Source organism: Triturus cristatus, chromosome 6, assembly GCF_964204655.1.
Source record: "Triturus cristatus chromosome 6, aTriCri1.1, whole genome shotgun sequence".
NCBI classification, from domain to species: domain Eukaryota; kingdom Metazoa; phylum Chordata; class Amphibia; order Caudata; family Salamandridae; genus Triturus; species Triturus cristatus.
This window is the reverse complement of record NC_140589.1, coordinates 716,717,765-716,745,683: the sequence shown is the minus strand read 5'-3', so window position 1 is coordinate 716,745,683 and position 27,919 is coordinate 716,717,765. Positions and strand designations below refer to the sequence as shown.

The 27,919-nt window shown below is 45.1% G+C and overlaps 1 protein-coding gene across 1 annotated transcript in view; it reads right to left on the bottom strand.

Annotated features, from left to right (window-relative positions):
* The window catches only part of SEC63 (SEC63 protein translocation regulator), a 669,334-nt gene that overhangs the window by 556,612 nt on the left and 84,803 nt on the right, over positions 1–27,919 (bottom strand). Inside the window, exons 2-3 of the mRNA XM_085611209.1 lie at positions 4,562–4,661; positions 61–175 (exon numbers count right to left, since the gene is read on the bottom strand). Of these exons, the coding sequence (XP_085467335.1) occupies positions 61–175; positions 4,562–4,661 (215 nt within the window). The remainder of the gene's footprint in view (positions 1–60; positions 176–4,561; positions 4,662–27,919) is intronic.

The following is a 27,919-nucleotide window of genomic DNA, read 5'->3' as shown; positions in this document are numbered from 1 at the left end:
TTCATGTCCATCCAAAAAAAAAAAAAAAAAAACAACACATGAACGAATGACTTTACTTACTGGGTCTAAGCCTAATACTTCATAAGGGTTGTACTCTTGATATTCCCGGTCGGTTTTGGAGACTTTATAAGCAAGAAATAAAAATAAAGCCCATCCAGCAATAAGAGCTATTTTTCTGCAGAGAAACAGAAAACGAATGTGTCATTATGAATACAAAACATCCAAATGAGACAGTAAATGCAGTGCCAAACATTTGAACCTTACAACAAAATGGTACACTAATTTCCTCTCTTTAAAGACGACTTTTGCTTAAGAAATATATTGCATTACGATGCTGTCAATTTACCACATGGTGAGCAAGTAACAACTGAGGTCGAATTACTTCAGTAAAATAGTACACCTGGTACCTTTCCATCTAATAAGAAACCATAAAAGTCTTGCCAAATATAATTTTTATTCAATGTAATTTGCAAATTTGTTGTTAGGTTCCACTTATTTCTGGGGACTCAATCTCTATACATACAAAGAACATAAGCACAGGTCTATTAGCTTTCAAAGAAATATCTTTCCTGTTCCCATTTTAATTTATCTCCTGAAAAGTGGGGGTTTCACCTACTGGGTCTTACTACTGGGCAATCACAATTAGATATTCCGTTTCACACTGAAATTTAGATATGCTTCACCCACAAATAATCCACACAAACTAGATCCTATATCTAGGATGCATTACCTGAAGGTTTCCAAGGATAAATTCCTTACAATATAATCTACCCCTTTCGCCCATGCTCAATGAAGAGTGTTTTCTTCCCTCATCCTCTGTTTGCAATTATATCTACTCTGTGCAAGCCCACTTTCTTTAGGGAGTAAGATCTCAGCAGGCACAAGATTCTAGTAGTTCAGCTTCCTACTGTTACCATGCGAGTGCAAAGAACACAATTAGATCATATGTAAGAGTAACAAGGTCATAAGGCTAAAAGAGAGACTTTCCCAGTACTGCCATACTCAAACTGTGCAATACATTCAAGAGACATGACATACATTTTGGACCACTGATGATAAAAAAAAACTGTGTCTTCAACTCTTTATTAGCAGTGAATCAATCAAGTACAATTTAATAGTGCAGACATAACTACTTAATTCAGAATGAAGAAGGACCGACTCGTTTCCTCCGACCATATTTAATGTTTTCCCCATTTAAACCCTAAATGAAGATGTTCTACAGTCTTTCCATGGGTTTTAACTTGATTCAGGTAGTGTCACTGCAGTATCCGGCTACTGCTGTCACAGTGTCCAGTATAGACCATCCTTTTATGTAGACACAGTTACAGACCAACAGCAACAGACTTACCAAGGTGGCAACCCAATGCATTCACTATATGCACATAACCTAGAGTACTTGAGGAGAATGTGCTCCCCATGTTCTGCTGCTTTTAAAACATGGGCTGATAGAGTGGGCCTCCAATGAGAGAACTCCGACATGAATCAGCGACTTATGGCCATATGCCCGGCCACATACTAACAGTATTCAGCAGTAGGCACCATGCTGCAGAAGGGTCGCCTTCAGTGGTGGCCCGCTCAGGTGGGAATGGTGCAAACAGAAGGTTCTGTACTATCACTGAAGTCATTGGCCCATGGTCAGTAATTCAAGAAGTGGAAATTCCAAACCACTCAATGCTTTACAGGCATTTCTTGTGAGCATTTCCTAGCTAATGTCCAGTGTTATTAATGGATAAAAAATAAATGTATTTAGAATAAGAAACGTATGAAGCTATTGCACAAAGAAAATGAACTGCTTAAGAAAGACATCACGACTCCGAGGTAAACAGCAAACACCTCCTCATTGTCAACACAACATTCAGGTTTGAAATTCGTCAGCATAAAGCAGACTTGTTTGTGAATATTCCCCATGAATAATTCTTCTTTGCTTTTCTGGTGTATTCAGGCATACCAGACAATGCCTTTGCTATAGCGCGCCTGGATGAAGATAAACATTCTAGACACATACTTGAAGTAGCTGTGACCAAAATAAATAGTGACAGGAAAAATCAGACGATAATAAAAGAAAACATGTAACAAAACAAAAATGCACACCTCCTTAAATCTAAGATACAGTCTAGTTAAAGGAACTTCAGTTTAAGGAAGAAGCAGAGGTCCAGTCAATGTGCAAAGTGTGTAATATTATATATATATATATATATATATATATATATATATATATATATATATATATATATATATATATATATATTCCCCCGTTATAGTTAGTGCAGGCAACTATAACTCACGCGACCGCAATCCTCTGCTGATGCTAATACTGTATTTAGACACTTATTTGCCCATGTCTTCTTCCATACATTTTTAGCTATACATATATTACAAATATTTTTCTTCCATAAAGACACATATGTCATCAGCAGAAGATTGCGGTCGCGTGAGTTATAGTTGCCTGCACTAACTATAACGGGGGAATTTCATTGGTTTTTTATCAGTAAAATTTCCGCTAACTATATTGTGTGAAACCTATCGTTTTTTCAGTGAATTTGCAAGGTTTTTTAAATGCTAATTCCTAACTATAACGTGTGTGAAACCTATGGTTTTTTCAGTGAATTTGTACGTTTTTTTAAATGCTAAGTTACTTTACGCCATTCGTGGCGTGCACGCCCACTTAACGCAGTTCGTTCCGTGCGCGCACGGTGCGCTTCGCGCACCGTGCGCGCACAGTGAGCACGCGGTGCGCTTCGCGCACCGCGCGCCCACTTTACGCAGTTAGTGCCGTACACGCAAGGTGGGCACGCGGTGAGAGGTAAATCTGTTAAATTTAATTTGTAAGTGATGACAATAATACGCCATGCACAGAGAGTGTTTTTTTTTTTATTAAAATTTTTAGCGTAAGCGCACCGTACGCGTACGGTAAGCGTAATCGGCGAAATTTTCCAAAAATAAAAATTTACCGTTTTTGGCCTTAGGGGATCTTTGAGGACTCAACTAACATGGCTATGTGCATGGGCGCTGTCTAAACAGCCCCTTTATATGTTTTTTGCCTTTGTTTACAGCCCCCCCCTCAGAGTGCGAGAGAGAAAATGGCGGCCGCCGCTTCCTGGTTTCGACCGATTCGAATGTTTACTTAGATGTAACAGCCAATCAGAATCGCGCTCGCGCACGCCACCGTACACGTACGGTAAGCGTACCGTAAGCTGGCTCAGATATATATATTGATTTAAAGGCTATTTTCTCAGAATCTACTGAACAGATTTACACCAAACCTACAAAAAGCACTTCCTTGACCTGAGGACTACCTCTCTGCCAAATTTCTAGTAATTCTGTTCAGCCGTTCGGGCTGTAGCCCTGTCTAAAGGTCCTAAGAAAAATGCATGGGAAAAACGCGTTTTGGGACCCCCCTTTTATCTCAGCCCCCGCTTGACGAATCCCCCCCGAGACTTTCAGGGTAGGAGCGGAGCGTAGCGCCCCACCTATTTTGAGAAATTCACGAGGATTCGTCGACCGGCGCCAAAGTTATTCAAAATAGAATGTTGCGGATTTCCTATGGAAACAGGGTCCTAACTATAACTACCTACTGGCGACCGCCAGTAGGATATGGATGGATATATATATATATATATATATATATATATATATATATATATATATATATATATATATATATATATATATATATATATATATATATATATAAAGAAACGGAGTTCCGTTCGTGCACTCAGGTCAGGAAAAAAGTTCACCAATTCCCAGTTTCACCCGCTTGGGGCTTGTTCACACCGTGATAGCAAATGGCAAAGGCTTACATACCATACCAGTATCAACAACATAGACAGAGGACTGGGCAGTCCATAACAAGCGCCATTTTAGAATGGTACATTCTGGTAAGCATTGCATCAATATGCTAGTAACTTTACACAGGATTTACAGCATCCACGAAAATTCTCTCTTAATACCTTTTCCTCATCACCAATCATATCATATATATGAAATGCAGTTGTAAATTTATCAGTATAGGTATCCCTGGAGCTAGAGGAAAACCCGATGCACGTGACCCCTACGTGTCAGTTTTAAGCCCATATTGCAGTGATTAACCGTGCAGACTGAGGTTGGTTCATTGAGACTCGCACTGTTTATATAATGTCTCCATGCCAACGGAGTCTAATGTTCAGGGGATAAGCTAGTTAAAATATCAGTGTCAGTTATATATATTGGCTGTCTCCCCATCCCTATAAAGGACTAAGTCTGTCGATATTATATCAGTCAAGCACAGGGTACACATCCAAAACCCTATTAGTGGGTTAGTCATATGTATAATTTTTCCCTTGCTCGCACTTCCACTGAGTCTATTGACATGATAATCATTTTAACACGAAATCCCATTATAAAACCCTAATTAGCGGGTGAAACACGCCACGTCTGGTTTCAACGGGAGTGCTTTTCTGTGGATATATATATATATATATATATATATATATATATATATATATATATGGGTCAGCAATGAATTAAATCTGAAATATTCAACATTTGATACTAAAAAACCACAAGACACTGAACTTACTTTAATGTAGGGATTACATTGGGCTGTGGCTTCAACAAACGTAATCTGTACCAGACACATCTTCCGTACACTTTTCTGATATTTTTTAACCTAATTTGCTCTGGGGAGGAAAAACACATTTGGTTAAAAGAGCAGTCTGGCAGAAATGTTCAGTTCTGAAAAGTAAAAAAACAGGTTTGTGAGAGAACTTCTAATATTCATCACCGAGTTAATTATACCATCATCTTTTATTGGATCTTTATTCCATTTAAATTCCAAAATAAATATTAAAAAACTTTAACGTACCTACAGCCAAACAATCCTAGGCGTACACTTCACAGAAGGTGCTACCACTTTTAATTAAATTACTACATTAGACATAGAAACAAAGCTTCTAACAGATATCCTATATAAAACAAGAAAAGGCTTTTCTAATGCTTGTTGGTTGCCACTACTGGCTTTGAACTTGTGAATATGCTCCACCTATTGGGCTCCTGGGTCTCAAAAAACATTCTGTGAGGTTCTGTAGGACACTGATCGCTGGTAAAGTGATGTAAGGCTGCTTCCAACCAGGATGCTGGTCTAATAAATGTGAAAGAACTATATAAGAGAAAGTTTCAGGTATGGACTTGGATGACAAATATATTTTATTTAATTTACCTTTTTTTAAGTACTAGTCACTTTTTCCTATTTATGTGGTTTTTACCCATTTGCCACTTGGGACTAAAACAGATGGGAAACCCATGGGTGAATCCAGAAAGCTATGCCTTTCTGAAATGTAAATCAATTTGGAATTCAGCAAGGGGCCATTCATAGAGATTGCTAGCAGTTTTCTCAAAGTATTTGATTACATTAAAAAAACAATACGGAAAAAATAGGAATAGGTGACAGTTTTTATCTGTGATTTTTGAGAGCTTGGGCGATTTACAAAAGTAGTATAATGTTACATTCGTCAGGCTTTTCTGGTCGCAGTGATATATAGTGTTTGCTGGTTTTCTAAAAACAGCTGACACCCAGAGCCATCAACTGAGCTGCACTGTAGAATTATCATTTTATACCAGTAATGCGTCAATTCATATGGTAAAATCAAATGAGTAAAAAAACGGTTGTAAGGAAACCTGCGCACTTTTCTTAAACGTACCCAAGATCTTAAGTTTAGGAACAGCTTTATTTGTACAACTTCGAATCTGGTGTTTCCCAATACTATCATGCGACTCGTAGGGCATTTTGCAAAAAGCTTTTTTTTTTCTTTGTAACACACTGGCTTACATTTAAAAGCCGAAAACGGAGAGAAATTCAATTGAAAAAAACAAATGTCTTATTTTTTGGGTGCGGGGACGTTTGCAGGGCATTTGGTTAAGAAAATCTGCTGGGACCGATGTTAGTCACACCACCTGTGATTTGACTGGGTCTGCCAAGTTGCTCTAGGCCCCAGAAAGACTGTTGGGATTTTACTGCATCCTAGAGCCAGGATGAGCCGGGCCCATCCTGCCCATTTAATTAAAAAAAATCCCTGGCATCCAATGAGCTAGCTGCCATCACATCCTCAGGGACAGATTGGGGGTAAATCCACTCGCTCTTTCCTTGCCTTTGGGGGAGGGGAAGGTCCAGAAAGACCGTTCAGGCTTTAGGGGTGCCAAGGAAGGCCTGATATCATGACAGGCTGACCCCAAACCCAGAAACAAAAAAACTGTCCCTGCATCCAGGGGGCTTTGTGACGAGGGAGGTAGAAAGACTGCTGGGGCATTTAGGAGTGAAAGTATTCCACTATTTCTGGGAGGGCCGACCCCAATCGCATTTCATTTTTTTATAACAAAAAGTATATCCCTAGTTTCTAGCGGGCTTTCTGCCCCCTTATACTCAGGATGGCAGACCGGGGAAATTCCCACAGTCTGAAAGGAGGACAGAAAGACTGATGGGGCTTTAGGTGTGGGGGACATAGCCCGATGACAGGATGGGCTGGCCCCAAACCATATGGAAAACAATTCCATCCCTGGCATCCAGTGCCATGGAGCAGATAACGCTCCCTCAATCTGGCTTCTGGGGAGGGGGTGGGGGGGTGGTATAGAAAGACTATAGGGGTGGGGAACGGCCCGATACCTGAGCAAGCAAACCCCCACCCCATTTATTTATTTTTTTATAACAAAAAGTATTTGTCTAGTGTGCAGCTCTTTCCCCCCCGTGAGAAAAGTAGGTTGGGGGGTTCACCTCCCAATCTGACCCATGGAGAGGCAGAAAACGATGGGATGGTGGAGAGGCTCAATGCTAGGGGTAGGCCTTCCTCACCAAAAAACACAAAATAAAAAAAATAAAAATCGGACCCCTGGCTCTAGTGAGCTTTCTGCCTGGCGGTGGCAAGATGCCCCTAAAAGCAAAGTGGATCGATTCCAGCTTGGGAAATTGCCCTTCTGTGATGATACCCAAACAGGGATCCAATATGGAGAAGTCCAGTTGAAAGGGTACCTCTTCTGTTGTGATCAATCCTTTGGGTCAGAATGGGCTAAGATAGCGCAGATGTTTGGCTCCATGAACGCTAATACAGAAAGCTCCAAACCTCCAGGGTACATAAAGACCAGTCTAAAATTGTATTTAAGTTCACAATAAGGCATATCCAGCCACAAACTCTTTCCAGCATTCAAACAAATCATAAACCTGCCAATCCACCCTCTTGGGAGGGGATGTATAACATTACGATAGATATATATATATATACATACACATACATACACACACACGTATACACACTGGTGGCAGCCGAAACGCGTACAATGGTGGCCAGACATCAATAAATCTGCGAGCAAACACACACAGCGTTGTCATCCTTTGTTGTGAAGGGGTAATTGAATATTACGAAGACTATTCTTGTTGGGTCTTAAGAGACAACGCGCCCTTCGGTTTTGGAGAGCGGAGACAGACAGACAGACAGACAGATAGATAGACGCACACATCTCCACACGCTTCTCCAAACATAAGAGAAAGCCTGCACTTGAAGGTTCGGTCAAATCCAATCCTTTTATTCCATCAAACAGCACAACCATTCTTTGCATGATGAATCAGGCAGCCCAGAAGTCACTAGGTTAAGGAGACGCGTTACCAGCCTCTCTCATTTCAAACAGACTGCACTCAATTACGTAAAATATACAAAAGAGTTACTTCCGCATTTATCATATGCATTCCTTTCACTCATACTCCAAATAACATTGTCCATTCATTAATCCTAAAATAGGTAATCATAAATTATTAGCTTTGATCATGAAAGGAAAGTAAATGTTTAATGTTGGAAATTAATAGTCACGTTTGGCAAACAAAAAAAGCAGTATTTTCGTTGCTTCAATGCCGCGGTCAGCTGATGTCATAAACTCTGTGCTGCTCGGTTTCCCAAAACATTTAAAACGCGAAACCCCCACTGCACATCCGATAATTACACGGTGCCCAGATCCAGGCGTCTGTCCAATTCAGGGTGAAGATTTGAACTCCATCCCAGTCTATGTCCGGGGGGCTAGCTGCCCTTATGATCCACTGGTAAGACGCGGGGGGCGGTTAGCACCGGGGCTGCAGGGGCTTGGAATTGTTTTTAGCCTCTGAACAGCACGGTGAAGAATGAATTACAAAACCGGATTTGCAATCCGAGGCCCACTGGAGGGCTAAGTATATTTTAAAAGAAATCACTGAAAGGACGCATAACCCACTAGAGGTAAGAATCTGCGCAAACACGTAACTACAACTCCCAAAATGCAAAACAGCTAAACTCACCTGTGAGGCCCGCCGAAGGGCAATTATTCATTAGTATGCAGAGGATAAAATGTGTGAGTGCTTCTGTGGATTGACAGCGCATGCATATGATTAAGGAGCAGATGCTCCGAAACGTGTCAGGCAAAGAACACTTTTGGAATGCAAGTGGTGGTTTTATCAATAAAGCTTCGAATGGAAGATTTCACTGTCGAGTACGTCTTTGTTTCAGGGCAGTTTCTTTGATTGGATATAGCCAGACACTTCAGGGAACATCATGCTGGAGATTGGACAAAGGACAGATAATTTGTCATTGACACAGTAGTGAAACATCCTAGAGGAGGCAACCGAATTTCTGCTTTACGCAGAATGGAATCTAGATAAATATTACAAGCAGGCAGCCTCGCTCAACACGGTATGAACAATGATGAAGAGGTATACACACACACCTTTAGAACCTACTAGCTCCTTAAGTATAATGCGTATACTGCATGTAATTAGGATTTGAAGTACCAGTATTATGACTTTGGATTGTTTATGTGAAATGTGTCTCTTTTCCTCCTCTAATTCAATACCGAGAGACCTATCAGTTTAGAATTGGATTTTTTAAAATAATGTAGTTATTCACTCTAACGTTTGGTTTCCTGTTTTCCTTACAGATTTAAGGAAGGCCTCCATGCAAATCATGCTGAAAGAACCTTTGGGAAGAGTAGAAGGCGATCCCCATGTAGAAACACCTTTAGACCTTCACTATCAGTGGAATACAGGTTTTCTAGAATTGGGTACTATACCTTTGAGTGAGAATACACACACTAAAATAATGAGATTATATCCAATATGGATAATATAGGTTCATCCAAACAAAATCATTGAAAGGTCTCAGTTAACGACTTTGAATTATATTTGTAATGCAATGCAAAACACAAGTGTTATTTGAAGCAAAATTTGCTCGTGAAACTACTAAAGCGGTCATCGTATTGTGTAATGTCAATTTGATAAAGTTATACAAGTTGATTTGAGGAAGGAAAAGAGTTTTCCATCTGTTAAGTATTTTGTTTATGTTAATAGAATTACGTCGCCTGTGATGTGGTATACAAAGTAGTAATGGATTAAAAAAACGAGCTATGTGAACAATATCGTTAAGATCGAAACGCGTCTATTTCTATTGGCCAAATAAAATACCCGATATACATTGGTGTAGGAGAGTAGGGTCTGCTATCCAATGGTCACCCCAAATTTTTGCTTTTTGCTTCACTGGTTTTTGACATATTGAGGCTGTGGGCCTGCCAATCAGACCCCCAGCCTGCTGTTCTCTCTACTAAATTTACACTATGCACCCTAGGTGCATAACCAATTGGAAGTGGATCACCCTGTGAGCCCCTGTACCAGTGTACACTAGGTACCCAGGGCATTGGTGTATCTAAGGCCTGCCAGGGGCTGCAGCATGTATTATGCCACCCCAGGCCTGGCCTAACAAATTTGACACAACTGGCTGATCACTCAGCTGGGGTAAGTTGGTGTAACCACCTCTTACTTAGGTGTAGTATACCTAACCTTAAATGGGACACATGTTAACCTATCAGTCACTCCTATGGCAGGCCTTGACAATCCTGAAGGCAGAGTTCTTGGTTCCATGTGAGATGGTGCTCTGGCATGAGCTGAGCCTGTCTGCAGTGGTCGGAACAACTTCCTTCTACTGTTTCCAGATATCGTCATACCATATACTCATAAGTGCATTATGAACCTCGCGGTTAAATGCTATCTTTGGTTTGGCTTTATCAAAAAATGTCTAGTAAGGTGTCATACGAATTGGAATACTAACCCCTCGCCAATTCTGGCGACGGGGTTAGCATTCCACCCTTCTAGAGGGACACGACATGTACAGTACCTGAAACCCGGGTAAAATCAGACATAGCCTCAGCTCCACAAAACGGATGCTGCCACCACAGACACAAGTCTGCCCTCCTGCTGCTGGGAGTCCTTCCAGCTTGGGAGGTGTGGACAAAGGGTTTCCTGCCAGGGGAGGTGCGTGCACCACCCCAGACAGGATTTTGTGTATTGGGCAGGTAGGGCTTGAAAGGAACCAGACATGCCTGAGGCTCACAAGGAGCCTCGGTGCATATGCCAGTTCAAACCGGTCCTGGGGCACACCAGCCCTGGACCTGGGGCGAGCTGGACAAAGGATTGGGGGTGTAACCACCCCCCTTCCTGGTCCCACCCTTAGGGAGGGACCTAGCAGGTAGTCCGGCCCCTAGAATCCGAATAAAGGTAGGAGCTGTGTCCTAAGACTTTAGACATCCTGGAATCAACTTAACTACAAGAAGAAGACGGGAACTTCGACGCTCTGCCGCACAGAGGACTGAAGCCAATCTCCCCTGTGGTCAGGGAGTGACCACCTTGCTAACGCAAGCACCATCCAGCGAATCAACGTCTGCTTTGCCGCCGCCTCCCGCCGGAGCCCGAGCCCGAGCCCAGAGACTGACAAGACCTGGACCTCCAGACCTCTCACCGCCCGATCCACAGTCCCTGAATAGAAGGAACCCGTGGAGGCAACGAGACACGTGAAGCCAGCCATCTTGAAAAGACCGAGGCTCCCTCCAAGTTGTGCTTTGGGTCCTGAGAAGCCCAACACCCGAGCAGCATCTGCACCAAAGGTGAGCCCTCCAGCATCTCCACGATCTGCGTGGGGCCCCTCTGCATTTTGCCACTCGACGCGCCTAACCGGTTGCTGGCCCGTTGGCTAGTGGCCATCTTGGCGACGAACTTCAAGAACTACACCGCTGGTCTGGTTGCTCCAGACTGGCCCTTGCTCTCCTCCAAAGGAGCAGTCCCTCTGACCTTGCTGGTCAGAACCATCAGCTTATTTCGTTTTCCACAACAATTGCTTTTGCCAAGGCTTGTTTGCTTCGATCAAGTTGCCGACAGCGAGAGCCTGCGTGGGACAGCTCGTGAACCGACTCCTGGACGTCGTCGACCTTCAGGGACCACGTGGCTGCAGAGACAAGCTGCACCTTTCCTCCTGTTTGCACCCGACATCGCCTGGTACCCACCTGGTGCCACGCTGGTCACTGGCTAGTGACTGTGAACACTGTCCCCTCTGCTTACAGGTCTTCTACAACTCCGATCCACTCTGGGATCCACCGCATCTCTTCCGGACCGACCGCCTGCAGCATCTTTGTCTTCAGGCTCCCTTGAACAGATAGAAGAAACCCGACGCACTTCGAGACCTATGCACCCGCTTCCTGTGGGTGAGGTAAAGCTGGCACTCCGGTGCCCAAGTGTAGAGTAACATCTCTAGTGTCTGTGTTTCCAATCTTGAGTTCATAGTCCATCCGGAAGATCCTTTTTGCAGTAACTTTGTAACTTTTACGCACCCATTGAAAACCTATGGGAGCCCGCGTGTGACTATTTGCTCTGCACACGCAACCCGTGGACCTCCTGGTCACTAACTAAAGTTAGCTCCTTGTAGGCCCAGCGATTCTAGAGGCCCTAGGCCTTTTCCCTTTTCTGTTCGTGGTACTTATACCACTATTTTAGTATATGGTTCGAGTGGCCACCAGGGCCTATCCATATAAAGTGCAACTTCTGTGTATTCTAACGTATTCTTGTTTAACGATTTGTGCTCCTGAGCTCATAAAGAGTCTAGGGGATACTTTGAGAAATAAATACATATATATTTTCAATATATATCGGTGTGGTGTCCTTTCATTGGTATAAAGGGGGGTTACATTTTGTAAAACAGCCTGCTTAACACGTTTCACGAGTTTAGCCTCAAAGACTGCTTAGCCTACGCTACCACTAGGGCAGCTGGTCCGAAAAGGTTGACTTACAACCACACCATAAGGGTTGCTTGGCATGGTACAAGGTGGTCACTTTAACCAGTGAACATCATATACCAGGCCAACTTCTCACATTGGTGAGCAGCGGTTGGATTTGAGCTTGCTGTGTTTTACCTCTGTAATCTCTTTGTTACCAATTGAAAGATCATACAGGTACCTTTAGGTACATATAAAACAAGAATAGATATACTTAAGTTCTACTGAACTTAGTTGTTGTAGAGCAAAGGGAGTAGCACACCCTGACTACAACTACTAGATAGGTTTAGTAGGAAAACCCAAGTGTAGGTAGATTGCAACACATCCACCCACACTTAAGAGCAATGGCTGGGGCAGAGGGGTCCAATGTACCCATCTCTGTTGAGAGTGACCCCCAGAGGGCACCATCCATCTTTGCTACCCTAAATCAAAATGAGCTCAGGCAGTTGGCAAATATCAGGGACCTTAAACAGCCCAAGAATCCTACTTCTGCTGAACTCAGAGAGCTTTTACAGGCTGATGAAGATCAGAAAGCTCTCAGGAAAGCCTCCCAGTTAGGCCCCTTAGGGACTGGAACAGGAGGCCCCCCTTCTGAAGATGCTACTGAGGTACCCCTTTCCAATAGTCACCCCTTAGATGAGATTCATACTACAGAGGATGAAAGTGAGAAGGGTACTGATACAGAAGGTAGTGAGGATGAAGGGAGAACTAGCCCAGTGCCAAGTGTTATACGTGGCCCAGCTAACTTAAGGCTACTGGGGACTGACAATGGGATCACCCCATTGGATCTCCCTAGTGGACTTAACCAGGGGCTGGGGAGGCAAAGGAATCACTCAGGTGAATCTAATGCTTCTCATGCCTCTAGAGGCTCTCAAGGTCACTCCAGGAGAAGGATGACCACCCCTCAGAGGAGGGAGCATGAGGCCAGAATGCAGGAAGCTCAGCTGAGAATCAGGAAACAGGAGCTAGAAGTAGCTCTGATGGAAGAGAAACTGAGTAAGGCTAGGCGACCTAAAGAGAGTGGGTCTATACCCACTGGTGGCAGCATTGTCCCTAAGGACAAAGATAGGGTCTTTGATAATAGGAACCTGTCCAAGGTTGTGCCCCCCTACTAAAGTGGGGATGACATCCACAAATGGATGACTGCTCTTGAGAGAGCCTGCAAAGTGCAGCAGGTTCCTGAAGACCAGTGGGCAGCAATCCTCTGGCTCTCCTTTGAAGGAAGAGGCAGAGACAGACTCCTCACTGTTAGGGAGGAGGATGTCAGAAACTACAGAGTCCTGAAGAGTGTCCTAGTTGATGGGTTAGGCTTAACCACTGAACAGTACAGGTTAATGTTCAGAGACACCCAGAAGACACAGACTCAGGACTGGTCTGAATACATTGAATGTGCCACTAAGGCTTTGGAGGGTTGGTTGCTGGGAAGTAAGGTATCTGATTATACAGGATTGTACAATTTGATGATGAGAGAACAGATTTTAAATAACTGTCAAAACCAGCAACTGCATCAACACTTGGTTGACTCTGATCTGACCTCTCCCCAAGAATTGGGAAAGAAGGCAGACAAATGGGTCAGAACCAGGGTTAAGCAAAAGAACCAGAACCAGGGCCAAGGGGGTGATCAGAAGAAAACAGACCAAAAGGGTGGAGATCAGAAATCTAAAGACCAGAAGTCTTCAACAGGGCCCCAAACTAGTACTAAAGAGGGTGGGTCCCAGCCTAAAGGGAAGAAGAAAGAAGGTCAAAAGAAACCCTGGTGCAATTCTTGCAAGAATACAACTCACTGGACTAGTGATTGTAAAAAGGGTGGAGCCCCCAACACTGTTGCCCCTAAGGCACCTGCTCCCAGTACTACTGTTAGCAGTGTTGGTCCCCAGACAAAGGGTGTAGTGGGAATCACTATGGGAACTGAAGGAGATTCTGACTTAGACAGAACCCTGACACAGGCAGTCCTGATCTGTGATGGGGACATAGATTTGTCCCTGACTGTGAGCCCCAGTAACCTGGGCAAGTACAGACAGACTCCTTTAATAAATGAAAAAGTGGCTCAAGCCTACAGGGACCCATGTGCCAGTGTCACTATGGTGACACCAGGCTTTGTGGACCCTGGACAGTACATACCAGGTGAGAATTACCTGGTGACCAATGCCAGCAATGCCACTACTTCACATAGTGTGGCAGTTGTTAACTTCTCATGGGGAGGGGTAACTGGCCTCAAAAGGGTTGTGGTTACTGCAGACCTCCCAGTAGAATGTTTGTTGGGCAATGACCTAGAGAGTTCTCTATGGTCAGAAGTGGAGTACAGGACTCATGCAGAGATGTTAGGTATATCATCACATGTCCTTGCTGTGACCAGGTCACAGGCCAAAAAGTGCCTCACTGAACCTCAGGTCTTGGATCCTGGAACAATGGACCAAGCACCTACCAAGAAGAAGAACAGGAGGGTCAAGGCTGTGCCTTCCCCCCTGCCTCAGAGTGATGATCAGCCTTCCCAGGAAGCTGATCTAGAGGACCCTGAAGGAACTGTCCCTGAAGAGCTTGAACCTGATCAGGTTGAGTTTCTGGGGACAGGGGGACCTTCAAGGGCTGACTTGAGGCAGGCTCAGTTATCCTGTCCCTCTCTTGAACCCCTCAGACAGCTGGCTGCTGCTGAGGCTTCTGGGAATGCTCAAGGTACCCATAAAGTGTATTGGGATGAAGGGCTCCTTTATTCAGAGGCTAGAGACCCCAAGCCTGGTGCAACCAGGAGGTTGGTTATACCTCTGCAATTTAGGGGCTTCCTTCTTACCTTGGCCCATGATATTCCTTTAGCAGGACACTTAGGCCAGAACAAGACTTGGGACAGGCTTGTCCCTCACTTTCACTGGCCTCACATGAATGAAGATACCAAGGAGTTTTGTCGCTCCTGTGTGACCTGCCAAGCCAGTGGCAAATCAGGTGGCACAACAAAGGCCCCCCCTAATACCACTACCTGTGGTGGGGGTCCCCTTTGAAAGAGTGGGAATAGATATAGTGGGTCCCCTGGATCCTCCCACTGCATCTGGGCACAGATTTATACTGGTGGTAGTGGATCATGCCACCAGGTATCCAGAGGCAATTCCCCTTAGGACCACTACAGCACCTGTTGTGGCCAGGGCCCTGCTGGGGGTATTCTCCAGAGTGGGGTTTCCTAAGGAGGTGGTTTCTGACAGAGGTACCAACTTCATGTCAGGATACTTGACAGCTATGTGGAAGGAATGTGGTGTCAACTACAAGTTCACCACCCCTTATCACCCACAATGCAATGGGCTTGTTGAGAGATTCAACAAGACCCTAAAGGGTATGATCAAAGGATTACCTGAAAAGCTCAGGCGAAGATGGGACATCCTTCTACCCTGCCTTCCGTTTGCTTACAGAGAGGTCCCACAAAAGGGGGTTGGCTACAGCCCCTTTGAATTGTTGTTTGGGCACCCTGTAAGAGGCCCACTGTGTTTGGTGAAGGAAGGATGGGAGTTACCTCTCAAAAAGCCTAAGCAAGACATAGTGGACTATGTACTTGGTCTCCGCTCCAGGATGGCTGAGTATATGGAGAAGGCATCCAAAAACCTTGAGGCAAGCCAGGCCTTACAGAAAGCTTGGCGTGACCAAAAGGCTGTCTTGATTGAGTTTCAGCCAGGACAGAAGGTATGGGTGTTGGAGCCAGTGGCCCCAGCAGCACTCCAAGACAAATGGTCTGGACCCCATACAATCCTGGAAAAGAAGGGAGAGGTTACCTACTTGGTGGACCTAGGAACTCCCAGGAGTCCCCACAGGGTACTCCATGTTAACAGGTTAAAAGCATATGTTGACAGGGCAAACATGAGCTTGCTCATGGCTACAGATGAGGGACAGGAGGAAGAGAGTGACCCTCTCCCAGACCTGTTGTCTCAGAACCCTGAGGATGGTTCAGTTGAAGGAGTGACCCTTGGAGGCAACCTCACTGAGCATCAGCAGCTTGAATGTAGACAGGTTCTACAATCATTTCAACACATGTTCTCCTTGATACCTAGCCAAACTGACTGGTGTACCCATGTGGTGGACACTGGTGACAGTCTGCCTGTAAAGAACAAGCTTTACAGACAACCTGACCACGTCAGGGACTGTATAAAGGCTGAGGTACACAAAATGCTGGAATTGGGTGTCATTGAACCCTCAGAGAGCCCCTGGGCTAGCCCAGTGGTTCTGGTCCCCAAACCTCACACCAAAGATGGCAAGAGAGAGATGAGGTTCTGTGTGGATTACAGAGGACTCAATGCTGTCACCAGGACAGATGCACATCCTATTCCAAGGGCAGATGAGCTCATAGATAAACTGGCTTCTGCTAAGTTTTTGAGCACATTTGACTTGACAGCTGGCTATTGGCAAATCAGATTAGCTGAGGAGTCTAAGGCCAAAACAGCATTCTCAACCCCAGGTGGGCACTACCAATTTGTGGTGATGCCCTTTGGTCTGAAGAATGCACCTGCCACCTTCCAAAGGTTGGTGAATCAAGTCCTTACTGGGTTGGATGACTTTTGTGCAGCATATCTTGATGACATTGCTGTCTTTAAGCTCCACCTGGGAGGATCACCTGATCCACCTGAAGAAGGCTCTTGAGGCTCTGCAAAGGGCAGGCCTCACTATCAAGGCTACTAAGTGCCAGATAGGGCAGAGTAAGGTTGTGTATTTGGGCCACCTTGTAGGTGGAGGCAAAGTTCAACCACTGGAGAGTAAGATACAATCCATCAAGGACTGGTCTCCTCCAACCACCCAGACTCAAGTTCGAGCTTTCTTGGGCTTGACTGGGTACTACAGGAAGTTTAAGAACTATGGGTCCATTGTGACTACTCTTAATGATCTGACATCCAAGAAGATGCCCAAAAAGGTTCAGTGGACAGTAAGCTGTCAAAAGGCATTTGATGACCTGAAGGAGGCCATGTGCTCTGCACCTATCCTGAAAAGTCCTGACTACTCCAAAGAGTTTATTGTCCAAACAGATGCTTCTGAGTTGGGTGTGGGAGCTGTGCTGTCACAACTTAATGTAGATGGTCAAGACCAACCCATTGCTTTTATTAGCAGAAGGTTGACCCCCAGAGAGAAGAATTGGTCAGCTATGGAGAGGGAGGCCTTTGCTGTGGTGTGGGCCCTGAAGAAGCTGAGGCCATACTTGTTTGGCACTCACTTCTAGATTCAGACCGACCATAAGCCCCTCTTGTGGCTAAATCAGATGAAGGGTGAAAACCCCAAACTGCTTAGGTGGTCCATTTCCCTACAGGGAATGGACTTTACAGTGGAGCACCGGCCAGGTACTGACCATGGGAATGCAGATGGTCTCTCCAGGTACTTCCACTTAGGACATGAAGACGAGACTGGTCAAGGCTAGTTTAATGTCCCTGCGTTTGGGGGAGGGGTTGTGTAGGAGAGTAGGGTCTGCTATCCTATGGTCACCCCAAATTTTTGCTTTTTGCTTCACTGGTTTTTGACATATTGAGGCTGTGGGCCTGCCAATCAGACCCCCAGCCTGCTGTTCTCTCTACTAAATTTACACTATGCACCCTAGGTGCATAACCAATTGGAAGTGGATCACCCTGTGAGCCCCTGTACCAGTGTACACTAGGTACCCAGGGCATTGGTGTATCTAAGGCCTGCCAGGGGCTGCAGCATGTATTATGCCACCCCAGGCCTGGCCTAACAAATTTGCCACAACTGGCTGATCACTCAGCTGGGGTAAGTTGGTGTAACCACCTCTTACTTAGGTGTAGTATACCTATACCTAACCTTAAATGGGACACATGTTAACCTATCAGTCACTCCTATGGCAGGCCTTGACAATCCTGAAGGCAGAGTGCTTGGTTCCATGTGAGATGGTGCTCTGGCATGAGCTGAGCCTGTCTGCAGTGGTCGGAACAACTTCCTTCTACTGTTTCCAGATATCGTCATACCATATACTCATAAGTGCATTATGAACCTCGCGGTTAAATGCTGTCTTTGGTTTGGCTTTATCAAAACATGTCGAGTAAGGTGTCATACGAATTGGAATACTAACCCCTCGCCAATTCTGGCGACGGGGTTAGGATTCCACCCTTCTAGAGGGACACGACATGTACAGTACCTGAAACCCGGGTAAAATCAGACATAGCCTCAGCTCCACAAAATGGATGCTGCCACCACAGACACAAGTCTGCCCTCCTGCTGCTGGGAGTCCTTCCAGCTTGGGAGGTGTGGACAAAGGGTTTCCTGCCAGGGGAGGTGCGTGCACCACCCCAGACAGGATTTTGTGTATTGGTCAGGTAGGGCTTGAAAGGAACCAGACATGCCTGAGGCTCACAAGGAGCCTCGGTGCATATGCCAGTTCAAACCGGTCCTGGGGCACACCAGCCCTGGACCTGGGGCGAGCTGGACAAAGGATTGGGGGTGTAACCACCCCCCTTCCTGGTCCCACCCTCAGGTAGTCCGGCCCCTAGAATCCGAATAAAGGTAGGAGCTGTGTCCTAAGACTTTAGACATCCTGGAATCAACTTAACTACAAGAAGAAGACGGGAACTCGACGCTCTGCCGCACAGAGGACTGAAGTCAATCTCCCCTGTGGTCAGGGAGTGACCACCTTGCTAACGCAAGCACCATCCAGCGAATCAACGTCTGCTTTGCCGCCGCCTCCCGCCGGAGCCCGAGCCCAGAGACTGACAAGACCTGGACCTCCAGACCTCTCACCGCCCGATCCACAGTCCCTGAATAGAAGGAACCCGTGGAGGCAACGAGACACGTGAAGCCAGCCATCTTGAAAAGACCGCGACAACCGAGGCTCCCTCCAAGTTGTGCTTTGGGTCCTGAGAAGCCCAACACCCGAGCAGCATCTGCACCAAAGGTGAGCCCTCCAGCATCTCCACGATCTGCGTGGGGCCCCTCTGCATTTTGCCACTCGACGCGCCTAACCGGTTGCTGGCCCGTTGGCTAGTGGCCATCTTGGCGACGAACTTCAAGAACTACACCGCTGGTCTGGTTGCTCCAGACTGGCCCTTGCTCCCCTCCAAAGGAGCAGTCCCTCTGACCTTGCTGGTCAGAACCATCAGCTTATTTCGTTTTCCACAACAATTGCTTTTGCCAAGGCTTGTTTGCTTCGATCAAGTCGCCGACAGCGAGAGCCTGCGTGGGACAGCTCGTGAACCGACTCCTGGACGTCGTCGACCTTCAGGGACCACGTGGCTGCAGAGACAAGCTGCACCTTTCCTCCTGTTTGCACCCGACATCGCCTGGTACCCACCTGGTGCCACGCTGGTCACTGGCTAGTGACTGTGAACACTGTCCCCTCTGCTTACAGGTCTTCTACAACTCCGATCCACTCTGGGATCCACCGCATCTCTTCCGGACCGACCGCCTGCAGCATCTTTGTCTTCAGGCTCCCTTGAACAGATAGAAGAAACCCGACGCACTTCGAGACCTATGCACCCGCTTCCTGTGGGTGAGGTAAAGCTGGCACTCCGGTGCCCAAGTGTAGAGTAACATCTCTAGTGTCTGTTTCCAATCTTGAGTTCATAGTCCATCCGGAAGATCCTTTTTGCAGTAACTTTGTAACTTTTACGCACCCATTGAAAACCTATGGGAGCCCGCGTGTGACTATTTGCTCTGCACACGCAACCCGTGGACATCCTGGTCACTAACTAAAGTTAGCTCCTTGTAGGCCCAGCGATTCTAGAGGCCCTAGGCCTTTTCCCTTTTCTGTTCGTGGTACTTATACCACTATTTTAGTATATGGTTCGAGTGGCCACCAGGGCCTATCCATATAAAGTGCAACTTCTGTGTATTCTAACGTATTCTTGTTTAACGATTTGTGCTCCTGAGCTCATAAAGAGTCTAGGGGATACTTTGAGAAATAAATACATATATATTTTCAATATATATCTGTGTGGTGTCCTTTCATTGGTATAAAGGGGGGTTACATTTTGTAAAACAGCCTGCTTAACACGTTTCACGAGTTTAGCCTCAAAGACTGCTTAGCCTACGCTACCACTAGGGCAGCTGGTCCGAAAAGGTTGACTTACAACCACACCATAAGGGTTGCTTGGCATGGTACAAGGTGGTCACTTTAACCAGTGAACATCATATACCAGGCCAACTTCTCACAATTGGCATGGGTGTTTCCTTCGATGCGCGCTGGACAAGGATATCATAGGAATATATATATATTTCATTGAAAAAAAAAACAGGTTTCAGACATGTTATAGTTAGGAATTAGCATTTAAAAAACCTTAGAAATTCACTGAAAAAACCCATAGGTTTCAGGGGTGTTATAGTTAGCTGGACATTTCACTCGTACAAAACCATTGAAATTCCTCCGTTATAGTTAGTTCTACTAACTATAACTCGCGCGCCCGCAATCCACTGCTGATGACGTCACATATTACATCTACTGGATGATGTCATCAGTGATGTCATGGACCATGTCATGATTGATGTAATATGTGACATCATCAGCAGTGGACTGCGGGCGCGCGAGTTATAGTTAGTAGAACTAACTATAACGGAGGAATTTCAATGGTTTTGTACGAGTAAAATGCAAAAAACATTTGGGGGGGGGGGGGGGGAGCCCTGGGGGTCCTTGTGGGACCCCCTAAGCAAGTCTAGAGGGTCAGGGTATTTCTACCCTGCCTCCTTTATACGTTTTGCACACTTGATCCACTGATTTATTGAGCCTCGCTTCTACCGAGGCACAAAATGGCTGCCAACACTTCCTGGTTTGGAGTGTTGACAGCCAGTTGACAGCCAATTAGCATGCAGCTCGTGATCAGGAGGGTGTGCGCTGGGTGCGCATAGGGTGCGCGGATCCTCCGAGGCCATAGATATACATGTGATTTTACTTTTGATTTTCTCAGCAAGTACTGAACGGATTTACACCATTTAACCAAAAGGCACGAGTGTGAACCAAGGGCTACCTCTTTGCCAAATTTGGTGTAATTCCGTTCAGCAGTTCGCGCTGTAGCTGCGATGAAAGGTTCCTATGGAAAATTGTATGGGGAAAACACGTTTTGGGACCCCGCTTTTTTCTCGGCCCCCACTTGACGAATCACCCCGAGACTTTTAGGATAGGAGCAGATCGGAGAGCCCCACCAGTTTTGAACATTTTGCGAAGATTCGTCAACCGGCGCCAAAGTTATTCCAAATAGAATGTTGCGGATTTCCTATGGATAATAGGTCCTAAGTATAACTACCTACTGGCGACTGCCAGTAGGTAATATACATATTATCTACTGGCGGTCGCCAGTAGATAGTTATATAGTTAGGACCGTGTTTCCATAGGAAATCTGAAAATTCTATTTTGAATAACTTTGGCGCCGGTTGACGAATCCTCGCGAAATATTCAAAACTGGTGGGGCTCTACGCTCAGCTCCTACCCTGAAAGTGTCAGGGTGATTAGTCAAGAAGGGGCCGAGAAAAAAGGGGGGTCCCAAAACGCGTTTTCCCCATGCATTTTTCCATAGGACCTTTAGTCGAAGGTACAGCCCGAACGGCTGAACAGAATTACTTGAAATTTGGCAGAGAGGTAGTCCTCAGGTCAGGCATGTGCCTTTTGCATGTATGGAGTCAATCTGTTCAGTATTTCCTGAGAAAATTGCAGTTAAAGCACATAAATATCTATAGCCGCGCACGGTGCGTGCACCCTAACGTGCGCGAGCGTAATTCTGATTGGTGGTTACATGTCAGTCAACGTTCGAATCGGTCGAAATCAGGAAGTGTCGGCCGCCATTTTGTTTGTTTTGGGTGCGAGAGTGAAAAAGAGGTGGCGAACGTGAAAAGGGGGCAGGGTAGAGAGTTCCTGACCCCCTAGCCTTTGTCAGGGGGTCCCTAAAGGACCCCGAAGGGTGAAAAAACTTTTTTTTTTTTTTTTTTTTTTTTAAAATCGCGGGGTGCACGCACGGTGAAAAACCTTTAAAAAAAAATAAAACATACATAACAGCATTTAAAAAACCGTACAAATTCACTTAAAAAACCATAGGTTTCAGACACGTTATAGTTAGGTGGACATTTCACTCGTAAAAAACCAATGTAATTCCCCCGTTATAGTTAGTTCAGATAACTATAACTCGTGCGACCGACACTATCACAAGGATGATGTCATCAGTGATGTCATGAGTGATGCCACTGACCATGTCATGAGTGATGCCACTGACCATGTCATGAGTGATGTAATATGTGACGTCATCAGCAGTGGATTGCGGGCGCGCGAGTTATAGTGCATGTCAATATTTGGCCAAGCCAAATACTATTTACCCTACCTGTGTCAGTGAGCAGAGTTCTCATCACCTCAAGGTAGTGGCCACGACCAACCAGTCTGCACAGTGGGAAAATCCCCTTGCCCCTCAAAGACTTATAAGGGGGACAAACAAATAACAGATGCACAATAGATTCTGAACAGGCTTTGCAAGATGGACATAGGTCATCAGTGGGAACATTAGGACACCACTTGTTACAGAACAATTTGGTGGGTAGCCTCTTATAGCGGAATTGTATAAATAATTTATGTACCAAGGAGGGGACAATTTCATCAATGGTATACTCATAACTTGGAACAGATTTAAAATTAATAAAATCCTGGGTCAATGTACCCACCAATTTTGCCATCTCCTTCTCCGCTATTATTTCCCAATTAATTACTTTGATCCAGCCCTTTGGTATTGGAGACAAGCTTTCAGGGTTAGACCAATACGCCCTCCAACCCTAGCATCCTAAGTAGAAATCACAAGCGGCTAAACCATGGGATAGATGTTACCCGAGGCAATTTCAAGAGGTCAATCATTGCAGCTCAATAGGAATCTAGCTCAACAGACCATAAACTGTGCCAAAACATTAGTAGTTTGTAGTCTATCTTAAGGGCCAGCTGTCTTTGTGCAAAGTCCAGGTACAATGGGGTCAGAGGGGTGCTAAGAGGTAGATTTAAAAGAGATCTGAGAAAATGACTTCCTAAGATGGTAAGACAGTTCGTGTTCCCACTACCCCAGAGTTCTGCCCCATTAAGACCCCCCTAGTACCTTGATGTTATACATTTTTGGTGCACAGGACAGTTTCCTAGACACCGTAGCTTTATGAATTTTACTAAAACGGACAGTCTGCTAGATTAGCGACAATTGTACTTTCTCTATATTGGGAGCCCAGTTTAAGTTGGATGTCAGACGAACACCCAAATAGTCATAGGCGGCTAATTGCTCTAGGTTACTACTACCTACATACAGGCATCTTTTCGATGGTTTTGCAATCCCTCTTGAGAAAATCATGTACATTGTTTTGACCTCATTTAAAACCAGGCCCGCTCATTAAAGAACTATGAAAAATCAGTCAAAAGTTGTTAGAGACATTGTGGGGATTTGGAGATTAGTAGGGTATCATCGGCGAAAAGAAGTGCAGGCACTCTTCTCTCACCTATTTTAGGGGCATCATACCTGTCCATGTCTAAGAAATCTACCACCCCGTTGATAAAGAGGGGAAAAAGGGTAGGCGCTAGCACACATCCTTGTCTCACTCCACGTTGGATTGGGAATTGCTCTGTCGATTGATTATTCGCCCCCACCTAACTTGAGCTGTATTTAATTAGTGTAATCGAATTTGACTTTCTAAAAGATTGCAAGGTAGGCCCATCCCTTTCACTACTCTCCAAAGATTATATATATATACACACACACACATATATATATATACACACACACACATATAAACACAGACACACACATATATACACACACACATATATACACACACACATATATACACACATATATACACACACACACACACACACATACATACGCATAAGATAGATATTTACATACACACATTTTAGTTTTTTCATAAATACATTTTAGTTATATGGGGGGGGGCACCCTAAACCACCCTTTATTAATTACCCTTACGACCCTATCCACCCCTAAACCCTAAAAAAAAACCTTACCATCCCATACCCCTACCAACCACTAATTCCTAAAAACACCCTTACAACCCAATACTCTTACCCACTCCTAAATCCTAAAACAACCCTTATCACCCTATACCCAGACCTAAACCACATATACTTACTTTAACTATACTTATCATGCATGGTAAAGGCATATGCGTGGTAAAGATGTGTGGTAAAGGAATTGAGTGGTAATGCCTATGTTGTAAAGGCATTCTCCCCATGCAAGGCAATCGTAATTACGAATGGCAGCCCAACTGCATTTTGGATTTGGCCAACATCAGCCCCTGACCTGAGAAGACCTCTAAAACCTTGTGTTCTCTAAAGCGTTGACAGTACACATCAAGGGGAAACAGGACTATCAAGGACAACAAAATGAGAAGTTCCTTGGCTACCAATATTGATGAAATCTAACAAGAGGCCGTTTAAGCTTTTGAGGTCCACACCCCTAAGATAGTTCATAAAAAAGTATTGTTTTTCAAAAACCTCTGAACCATTAATTTTATTCTCCCACCGGTTGCTTTTTCAAACTAACGGATTGGTGTCCCACCAGGAACCACTGAACCATTACTACTCTTTATTATAACCAGGAACTAGTTGGTCAACTACAATTTCTAAAAGAAATTTGAGAACGATTTTCAACGGGTGTCTCTTTTCTCACAACACTTGCAGTAGTGACTGTTTTGCATATAGTTATGTTTGACACAAGACTGTCAACAATTATTATCTATATTTTACATCAATGTTGGTGCTCTTTACTGTTATGTCTTGTACTAAAGACAGTGTTCTCACCCTGGTTAACATTAGAAATATATAGCCCCATCAAAGATTGATAACATTTATTGGTGATGTTATCACTTGATGCAAAAGATTGAAAGGCATTTCATATAGGAGTAAGAGTATTTAATAGCAGGAAAGGTCGTTTTCTTTTGTTTATTATACTAGTGGCCCAGCCTTTCTTCCTGCTTTATACGAACCCTAGCCCATATCCTTATATGAGATAGGCCCCTAAAAACCAAACTGAAAGCGGTCAGCGCCTAAGGGTGCTGATCACAGTCAGTTTCACACACGGTCACGTCGGCTTGCTATTGCACGCTGCTCGTCACACGTGTTAAAAAATTTTTATGACGCACAGGAAGCTCTTCCCTTAGGTCCTAGGATTATTTTAGGCATGCATTGGCAAAGTCGATTAGTCTCACCTTTGGTACCTACTGGCTTTATCAATGGTTGTATCCAGGAAACAGCCTTTACCCCACACATTTTTACTTCGCATAAGCCTTTTCCACACATGGGGGTGGTGGTGGTGAGTATGCGAGTGTGTGTGTATGCAAGCGTGTGTGCGAGTTCTCACTAAAATATAAAAACAAAGGTTACAGACACGTTATAGTTCGGTTCAGATTTAACACACAAAACCATAGAAATTCTGCAATACTAGATACACTTATCTCAAGAAACATCAACTCGTATCCTAAGGTAACTATACCTCATGCCCCCGCCATGCAATTTTCTCATCAATAATTATAGTGCAAACGCTGCCATCATGTCATAAAAGATGTCAGGACTAATGTACTATGTGGGGAAATAATGAACAGTGTGCGCTGTTGGGGGATGGCCACAGGGCCTGGCCTGCGATCAGCCCTGCGGACAACCCCCTAATGGCAGCAAACCCATGGGCTGCTTTTAGCCCGGGACCCCCATTCCCCAGAGCTCAGCACATTTAAAGGGGGGGGGGGGGGCACAATCCCCCCAGGGCCGATTTTGACCCCAGAGACCCTATCCGCCAGGGCCCAGTGCACTTTTTATTAGGGGTGGGGTTCATGACCCCCTCCCCACAGGCAGTTTGAGGCCTCTGGGCCCACCATTATATTTATGGGGGGGGGGGGGGGGGGGGGGGGGAGAGAAGGAGTACACAGGCGCCCTCTCCGGGCCAATTTAAGCCCTGGGGACCCCAGGCCCTGGCCTTACTAAAATGTGGCAGGGAGGAAGGCGCCCCCAGCCTTCTGAGCCAACTTTGGCCCCTGGGACCCCATCCCCGGAGCCCAGCCATTACCTAAAGAGGGAAGGGGCACACTGCTCCCATCCCCAGGTCAATATCTGCCCCAGGACCCCATGTCAGGGCCCGGCCAAAAATTAAAGGGGAAGGAGACCCGGCAGCCCCACTACCTGGAGCGATTTCAGCCCCAGGGACCCGATCGGCTGGGGTCCAGCCAAGAAAGGATGCCCCCCACCACTAGGCCTTTCTACTCTGCCCCTTATGGATTTTTTCCTGCATTTCTTTTCTTGAGACTTGCCCGAGTCAGTCCCACAATGGCTTCCAACACTTCCTGGTTGAAGTGGTGGCAGCCAATCAAATCTCATCATTAGATCTGTTGGATCCGCAGAGCCTCCACGTCCCTATGTATACATTATAACTTAAAAACTACTGAACAGATTTACACCAAATTACAAAAAGCACTCTTTCCAGACCAAGATATGGATTTCTGCTAAATACCCCCCTTTTATCTCAGACCCCGCTTGACAAATCACCTGACACTTTCCAGACAGCAGCTGAAGTGACTGGCAAACTATTTTTCAAATATCGTTAAGATATGTCAAATGGCACCAAAGTATTACTAAAATGAAAAATGATTTTTCTATGGATATTGGTCCGAACTACTTACTGGAGACTGCCAGTAGGTAATATATAAGTGTATGTATATAAACACACATTTAAGGTTTTAGGTTTATGGTTGGGTAGGGGGTTTAGGTTTATGGTTTGGTAAAAGTTAAAGGATGGGTAGAGGTTAAAGGATGGGTAGAGGTATAGGGTGGTAAAGGAATTTTAGGGATTAGGCATGGACAGGGGTATTGGGTGGTAAGGGTATTTATAGGGTTTAGGGGTGGGTAAGATTATTGGGTGGTAAAGTGTTTTTATGGTTTAAGGGTGGGTAAGGGTATGTATGAGTGGTAAGTATTTTAGGGTGGGTAGGAGTATTGGGTGGTAAGGGTGTTTTTAGGGTTGGGTAAGGTAAGGGTATTGGGTGGTAAGGGTATTTTTAGGGTAATGGGGGTGGTTAAAGGTATTGGGTATTTAGCGGTGGGTAGGGGTATTGGGCTTGTAAATGTGCTTTTAGGGGTGGATAAGGGTATTGGAGGTAAGGGTAATTTAAAAAGGGGGGGGTTGGGGTCTCTCTCTTGCAGGAAAAGAGTGGTGAAGGCAAATGATGCAGCTTTTTGTAAGTGTGTGTACCTACAAAATGACAAAAGCACTTTTTTTTTTGTTACAAATTTAAATCTAAAAATAAAAAGTAGCGCAAAAGCTTTTTTTGTGAAGCACAGGTGGGGAGCGGGGTAGTAACACGAAGGTCCGGGATGGGGTGGAAGCAACATGGAGGGTACAGGTGGGCGGGGGTATGTAACAGGGGTGAAATGGAAGCAATGCAGATTAGCGGTGTGGAGGAGAAGCAGCATGAAAGATAGGAGGGTGCAGTTGGAAGGAAATCAACATCAACACAGACCCAGGTAATGAAGAGAAGTGACAGACAAGAGCAAAATGTGGAGTGGGTCTGGAGAAGCATACGTGCGAGAAAGTGAGCGCAGAGGACCCAAGAGTAAGCACAATATGGAGGGTGGGGTGGGGAGAAGCACACAATCGACAGTGCAGGGAGAAAGAAGTACACAGACCGCTGGAAAACCCATTCACTTTTATGGAGTGCATAACCCAAAAGAAAAAAGTTGTGCTTGAAAAGTAAGCAGTGGAAGGATAGAAGCCGTCCAATCAAAAGATGGTAAACAGGCTATGGGTCATTGGAGGGACACATGTATGATTGACATGCTGGGACACAAATAACAAAAAGGCAAATTAGAGTGAAAGGAGAGCTAAACAATAGAAGGCACAGGGCAGGCTCCAAGCACCTG